This window comes from Mizuhopecten yessoensis, unplaced genomic scaffold (genome assembly GCF_002113885.1).
Source record: "Mizuhopecten yessoensis strain PY_sf001 unplaced genomic scaffold, ASM211388v2 scaffold9409, whole genome shotgun sequence".
NCBI classification, from domain to species: Eukaryota; Metazoa; Mollusca; class Bivalvia; order Pectinida; family Pectinidae; genus Mizuhopecten; species Mizuhopecten yessoensis.
This window is the reverse complement of record NW_018408033.1, coordinates 424,937-433,180: the sequence shown is the minus strand read 5'-3', so window position 1 is coordinate 433,180 and position 8,244 is coordinate 424,937. Positions and strand designations below refer to the sequence as shown.

General features: G+C 38.0%; 1 protein-coding gene across 1 annotated transcript; it reads left to right on the top strand.

The window, feature by feature from the left end:
* The first annotated feature begins 33 nt into the window (after nt 1–33).
* Nucleotides 34–8,236, top strand: LOC110458035. The gene is made up of 2 exons (XM_021509578.1): nt 34–272; nt 4,959–8,236. The coding sequence occupies exons 1-2, from the start codon at nt 153–155 to the stop codon at nt 6,486–6,488; spliced, it is 1,650 nt and encodes a 549-aa protein (XP_021365253.1). The 5' UTR covers nt 34–152; the 3' UTR covers nt 6,489–8,236.
* The last annotated feature ends 8 nt before the right edge of the window (nt 8,237–8,244 follow it).

Genomic DNA, 8,244 nt, shown 5'->3' with positions numbered 1-8,244 from the left:
CCCCCTATTTTATTTATAGCACATGAAATTTCCAGTGACGTGGCGATTTAGACGTGTCTGTTTAGATTTAATTGTTCGATGTTTTAGAAGGATCAAACAGAGAAACAGAACAATTGTTTATAGATCCATGCATAACTTAAAACTTCTTAGTAATGGCAAAGGGTCAAATGCAAAAGGAGCAGTCGAATGGCGCGAGGCCACCTGATGAAGAGAAAGATCCTTCAAAAACTGCTGATCACCCTGGGTCGTATAACGACGAAGATGAGGCTAAGGTAATGTACAGGTATCATGTGTCAACTTGGACATTTTGACAGATAAGCTTCATCTATTTGAACAGCTTGGGCACAACGGCGAATATGGGTAATAATCCTGCATTTGGGCAGGGACGGTATATCTATTATTCGTCCCTGATTTGGGTAACATCTTTGTATGTTATGGTTGAATGCACTTCGAATATACTTTCACTATCCTATATAAAAAAATCCAAATTTTGTACTTCACTATCTTTATTAAAAATCGCTATTGATATGGTTATTATAAACAACTTTTGGTTGAACGTTTTTCGTGTTTTGACATTTTCGTGATTTTAGATGTCCCGACTTTTCTAAGGCTTCAAAGGTCGTGAAATACTTTCAAAACCAAAAACTGTTCAACCAAAAGTTGTTTGTAATAATCAATAGATATGGCGATTTTCAATAACGCAAGTGAAGTACAAAATTCTGATTTTTTATATAGGATAGTGAAAGTAGATTTGAAGTGCATTCAACCATAACATTTCCCATACTATCTCCCATAGAGCTAGTTTGTCTAAATCCTGTTGTAATAGCTGGGCATCAGATGGTGATTTGATAGTAAGATAGACAATGGTGTCATCTGCAAATAGACGTACAGTGGAGTGCACGTGGAGGCCAACAGGAATGTTGTTTATATAGAATAGAAAGAGGGATGGACCAATAACCGAGCCTTGAGGGACACCGGACTTGACATCGACAATGCTAGATTTTTCCCCTCCAACGATGACAGCCTGTTTCCTACTATCCAGGAAGTTTCCTATCCAGGTGTTATAACCTTCTCATTTATACCATAATGACCAAGCTTATGACAAAGAAGCTAATGACTTACTGATCTATCTGTCAAAATGTCTAAATCTGGTATATAAGGGCTAGAGGAATCTCAGGCTGCGTTGTGTATTGGTATATTTCAGTTATAACTATCTTATATACTGTTATCAGGTCGGAGAACACCACTAACTTGCGTATAATATGCAAACTTGCCTATTAGTATTATACGCCAATAAGACTTGTTACTAAAAATAGCCAAAATCACTTTAATCTTAACTTTTTTAAATTGTTTTCCAAGTGGCATTTATTCAGTCTTGAAACATAATACAAATGCAAAAATAAACTTTATTTGCATGTGGGAAAGTACCAAAAATAGATGCAATACTTCCGGTAAAGTTACATCAAGTTTCTAAGTAGCCAACGCTTTCAGTAAACTTCTTGTAGCAAAATATTTTTACCTTGTCGTAAATTAATGTGATTTTTAATAATATCTTGCAAAAGTTACTGTTAAAGCGATTTGGGTTATTTTTAGTAACAAATCCATACTACAACTGGCGTATAATAGGCGAGTTTGCGTATTATACGCAAGTTGGTGGTTTTCCCAAACCTGGTTATAGCCTATACAGTAGGCCTAAACAAATAATTATATAGTTAAACTATTATTTTGGTAAAATAACGGGTAAAATAACATTTACATCAGGTTGGGCACAACAGCTCATATTGGTAATAATCTAGCCTGAGTTTCCTCTGGCCCTGACACCAGACTTACACTTTGACAGATGTATGCCTGGTGTTGGCCGTTGGGGCCAGAACACACTATATGAAAACATGGAATTCTCTGACACCTAGCCTGAGTTTCCTCTGGCGCTGACATATGTACACCAAACTTTGACATTTTAACAGATAGATGTCCCACACAAGATGTCTCTTGGTCAAAATATCTAAGTCTTGGTGTCGGCGCCAGAGGAACCTCGGGCTATGTTGGCGACCAGGTAGCTCAATAGGTAGAGCGTCCATCTAGAGTTGGGAGGCCTAGGGTGAGTGTCCTGTGTTAAAAGCCTGGTCCGGTTGTGCATTTTTCCATCTCCTGTTACATATGTATTCCAACGTTTTGATATCCTTTATCAGGTGTGGAGACCAAATCACACTGGCATATTGAAGGTGTGGGCAGACTAGAGATTTGTATTGTGTTAAAAACATAGCCTTGTCCATTAAAGTTTTCAAGATGAAGCTAAGGTTCCTATTTGCTTTGGCTACTTATGTTGATATGTGATTTCCAAACTTCACTTTGCTGTCCAAAATAATTCTGAAATCCTTTCATAGTCTACAGATTGAATGGTATATATATAGCTGATATTTCCGTTTGACAGTATATTGATGATGGTCCTTTGTGTATACGCCATATGTCATTGTGGCTGTCATTTCACAGACCAAGTTGAGGTCCATCTGAATAGATTCTATGTCTTCTCCATTGTTGATAGTTTTGTAGAATTTTGAGTCATCTACAAAAAGTTTGCGGTACTGGATAATGTGTCATGGAAGTCTTTTATATATATGGATATACAAAAAAAGTATTTCTTAAATACGTTCCCGGTTGTCAACACATACTATATATATTGGCGCTGAACCATTCACGACCACCTTTTGTTTCAAGTCAGTTAGGAAAGAGAAAAAGTTTGGCCACACTGGAATTCAAACCCAGACCCTAAAACTCTAGACAGACACGTGCACTCTAACAAGTTACATTGACGCTACAATATAACTCTGTTGATCTCCTTTTGACATCATGTCAGTGTACGTAATAATGTACATTCATACAGCAATATGATCTGAACTTTGCTCACCTAAATGCAAGATACTACACTGATTATCGTTATAAAATGGTGTGATGTTTCCCCTATGTTCCATATTGTTGATATATGTTTAGCTCACCTGCCCGCCATGGCGCGGCGTCCGTCAACTTTTCCTAAAAATCGCTACTAGTCATAAACGACTGACGGATTTTGACGAAATTTGTTCAGAAGCATCCTTAGGGGAAGGGGAACAGATTTTGTATAAACCGTGGGTCTGGTCCCCCTGGGGGCTGAGGGACGGGGCCCAATAGTGGAAATATAGCAAATGATTTTAAATCCTTCTTCTTCTGCAAAAATGAAAGGATTTGTTCCATATTTGGTCTGAAGCATCATTCGGTGAAGGGGAACCAATTTTGTATAAACCGTGGGTCTGGCCCACGAGGGGCCTGAGGGGTGGGGCCAAATATGGGAAACATAGCAAATTCTTTAAAATCCTTCTTATTCTGTAGGAATGAAAGGATTTGTTCCATATTTTTTCTGAAGCATCCTTCGTTGAAGGGGAACCAATTTTATATAAACTGTGGGTCTGGCCCCATAGGGGCCTGAGGGGCGGGGCCAAAAGGGGGCAATTGTGCTATATTTATTTAAGTGACTTCACCTCTGGAACAAAGAGATAGATATCAACCATATTTGACTGGAAGCATCCCTTGGTAGTGGAGATTAAAAATTGTACAAATGTTTGGGCTGACCCCCCAGAGGGCTGAAGGGAGGGTCCAAAAGGGGACAATTTGGCTATATTGCTATTAACAACTCCTACTATTTNGATTCAAAATTGTACAAATGGTGGGGCTGACATGCTAAGGAATGGGGCCAAAAAAAGTTTATTACTTGGAAATGGTTGAGATCCCCACGATATAACCATATATACAACTGTGGATCATAAAGAGAAGCATGCACATTTGCTTCCAGGATGGCCTAGGGTCTGGCCCCACCCTTTGAGACATAGTCCCTGGGTCATAACTTTGAAACGGTTGAGATCCCCACCCCAGAACTATATATACAAAGGCTTGGCATAAAGAGACAATAGTAGTCATGGTATTAGAATAGACCCTGGGGTCTGACCGAACCCCTAGGGACCTAGTTTCTTAGTCACAGCTTGGAAACAGTTGAGATCCCCACCCTATAACCATGCATATATACAATTGCTGATTATAAAGAGATGAATGCACATATGCTTCCAGGATCGCCTAAGGGTCTGCCCCACCCTTGGAGACTTAACCCCTTGGTCATAACTTTAAAACGGTTGAGATCCTCACCCCAAGACTATAAATACAAATGCTGGACAAAAAGAGACGAATGCCGTCATGATATTAGAATTGATCCTGAGGTCTGGCCACAACCCTAGGGATCTAGTTTCTGGGTCACAGCTTGGAAACAGTTGAGATCCCTGCCCCATAACCATACATTAAATTGCTGGGCATGACAAATCTTATACAGACATGCTACAAGAATTGGCATTGGGGTCTGACATATTCCCTTGGATCTCATTTGGAGAATATTTTGCCATGATTGCTTAGATATCCAGGTGAGCGATTCAGGCCCTCTGGGCCTCTTGTTGTACTAACAATTACTGTAGTATTTAAAGTCATGTCCAAACATATTTTTAAAAGTGTGTCAATGAAATATCATTTTCTCAAATGTTTGATTTGAAGTAAACATTTGTATTCATTGTTTGTCTTATTCTGACTGATCCAGAAAAAAACACTTTTAAATTGAACACTCTTTTGAAATTTTCAGTTTTGCATTTTTTGTTTCCTCCTTTTCAAATCCTGGGATTTTATTAATAAGTTATGTTTAGTATCGGCTTTAACAAAAACATTGGTAAGGTTTCATCTGACAGTACTATTTTAATCATGTATAGTTTGAAATAATTTATTGAAGGCAGTAAAATGTCATTTATGAAATATGATGTATTGGATGTATATCAATTGTTTTGCCTACCTACCTTATTTAACCCAAACTTACAATCCTGGTTCTGATTTCAGCAAACACACACTATATTAATGTGTTACAACTTGCATTGTATTCTTTGTTGTATTCACAGAAGCTGTCAGAAGCTGTTGGTGGTATTGAACCAATCTTCGTTCCTGAGGATATAAAACAGGGTGATAAAAGCAGCCGTTTGTGGGGGAATAGTGATGTGGATTGTCCAAAGCCAGAGGTGGACACAAAGTCGGGCAGTCGTCCGCCTCCAAAGGTGTACAGGTCTTTGTCGCAAAACACTGGTGAAGACTCAAAGATATTCGGAACAGCTCATTCTGATGAAGGCATACACGCATTACACACATCTTTAAATAGCAAACGTTATGCATGTGATCCATCTAAACTTGAATTTGGTGGTATACGACTCAGTGCCACAGCCTCAGGTGACGTTCCTGAAGAGAGATCAGGAGATAGGCCAGCATACACATGTACAGATGCAGGTGGTGCTGATTCTGCTATAAGTGGCTCTACTGAAGACCAGTCTTATTCAGAAAAAGGACCATTCATTGTGAAAACAAACGACCAGCGAAAGGATTACAGACGTAAACATGCTGATTTGCGGAAAAAGGCTAAGACCAGCAACAAACAGAGGATGATACCGAGGACAGAAAGTGACTGTTTGTCTGATTTCTGTTTCCATCCAGAACAAAAACATGATTGGAGCAATCATGGTATGAATAAAAAGCAAATTTACAACTATACAGCACCAAGAACTGGTCATATATTTCAGCGTGAAAGACATACAAATCATTACATGGAGTGTGGAACGTGCTGCCACATCGGAGATGGGTATGTTCTGACGTGTTATCATTGTATCGAGGAGTCTCTTATGAAATATGGTTGGCCAAATGAATGGTGTTTGCAAAACGATTTGACTGTAACCTTCCCTGATGTCAGTACATCACGTCCTGGAAGAAGGACACTTCCACTTCAGTACAGATTTGAGCCGAATTTACATGCTCACTGTAAAGACCTAGATTTTGCCTTGCTGAGATTGGATCAGGGTAACTATGAACAGACTCCACCACATTTCACCAGACATACAGAGGTAAATGGTGACCAGGAACACCCAGTGTACATTGCTGGCTACCAACTCCATCCTAAACACATGTACGGCAAACTGGTTGTGGATGCGTCTGCATTGAAATTTCCCCTCCAAGCACTCAACTTACAGTTTGTGGAAGGTTGGAGTAAACAACTGAAAGAAACGTTTCAAGTGAGCATAGACCAACTTTATAAAGGGCTTAGTCCATGGAATGCAACATATTACCCAATAACAAGATGCGGTCATAACTTTCCCGTGTTGTCATCCCTCATCAATGGAGCGTCCGGCGGATTTGGTCTGACCAACTCTACCCAGGATGACCAGCTGCCTGTGGTAAACTTCCTGTTCAGGGCCGGCTATCCAGCTTTTTATTACATCAGTCATTTTGATGACTCCAGTTTTCATCATCAGTATCATATACGGGATAGTTTCCCTCCGTGTTGGACATTTCAGGAGGGTGTTCCAATAGGAACCATTGTGGAAGAGATCAGGAAATCTCCAGACACATCACTTAATGCCATTCCGTTTCTATTGTCAAATGTTTAGCTATAGTGTAATTACATGTACATACTGGTGAGGTATGATGCTGAAAAAGGATCAAGCAGTGAATGGATTGTGCTGGGAATAACATCATGCAAAAACAAAATAAGAATAGAAAAAAAAATCACATGCTTGTACTGTTTAGTATCATAGATCCATCACTATCAGTGGGCTTGCTCGATTTGCTATCAACATGCATGTACCCACCAGCCGGCTGGCAATGTGGTTTTCACTGGTGGGCTACCTGGCCTATATGCCAGATTGTCTGCTGATGTGTGACTAAAGATTTAATTTCACAACATTTTGATGAATAGACTCTTAAAAGTTTATTTATATGCTCCATTATTTTCAATCTCCAGCTTATATGATATTCTGAGGTCTATATATAGGGACATGCTTTGTCAGCTAGGATGCATATAGACAACTGTCAAATTGAGATCCAGTGTTTTACAACCTTTATACATGACATAATTTCGCTGCTACTTTGTTCAATTTATCACTAGCCATTCACGTACTAGCATATGCTGGTTCCTACTAGCCAGCGACTTACTTCACAAATCGAGGGGACCTAATGTCTCTCACAGGTTAGCCAGTACAATCCTTCTTTCGCTTTAGATAGATTAAACATTACTTTGAGAATATTTAAGATGAGTACATCTTTGTTCTTATTTCCATTGTTTCTCACGGCATGTACTCATTATACAGCTACTAATTGTAATTTAAGAGCTTTTATACATGTAATATGTTTGTTCCCTGTTTAGTATTACTACATAATTGGAATGGTTGTTTTTAAGGCATTAATAGTATGCAGTCTTGTAGTCTTCAGTTTTGATTGATATAACCATTATGATCTTGCCATTGATAAGGAAATATCGGCAGCTTATGACAAATCTATTTTTAGATTCTGATGCAACTGCTGGAATTTGCTTTGATAATGGTTGATTTCACTTTAAGTTAAATGACTCAACTACTGACTATTCCAGCAAAATAAAGAAAAAACAATTTATAAAGCATAAGGCATTAATAATCTGCAGTCTTTTGATCTCCAGTTTTGATTGAAATAACCATTATGATCTAGCCATTGATAAGGAAATATCGGCAGCTTATGACAAATCTATTTTTAGATTCTGATCCAACTGCTGAAATTTGCTTTGACCATTAAAATTAAATGACTCAACTACTGACTATTCCAGCAAGAATTTATATAGCATAAGGGAATCCCATTAATAATCTGCAGTCCTGTGATCTCCAGTTTTGATGGAGATTACCATAATGATCTAGCGATTGATAAAGAAAATGACAAATCTTTTTTTAGATTCTGATGCAACTGCTGGAATTTGCTTTAATCATAGTTAAGTTAATTGGTGATAACATTTTAAGTCAAATGACTCATATACTAACCATTCCATTTATAGAAACTGATGTGTTGACTTTAATGTTTTGTCAGATTTTTTTGTGCTTGACACTTTGTGTATATATATGTATATGATAGTGCTGTTTGGTAAAGTTGACAACATGTATTTCTATACTATGAAAGGTTGTACTAAACCAGTCTAAACTATGTACATTTCAACATTTACGTATAACTGTTTCCCGTTTGCTTTAGAGGGTACAGATTTAATATTAAAATAGTCATATCTACCACATAATTTCACAAGTTATTTATCTGTTAACATGATTTTGCAGAGATATGTTTTAAGTTTTTATGATGTTAATGATATTTTGGAAAGTATTAGATTTAGAAAGGTTCGTTAGTAACATT

Coding starts and splice junctions, on each gene's coding strand:
- LOC110458035 (XM_021509578.1), top strand. CDS start 153: ATGGCAAAGGGTCAAATGCAAAAGGAGCAGTCGAATGGCGCGAGGCCA. Junction 273..4,958: donor ACGACGAAGATGAGGCTAAG/GTAATGTACAGG, acceptor TTGTATTCACAG/AAGCTGTCAGAAGCTGTTGG.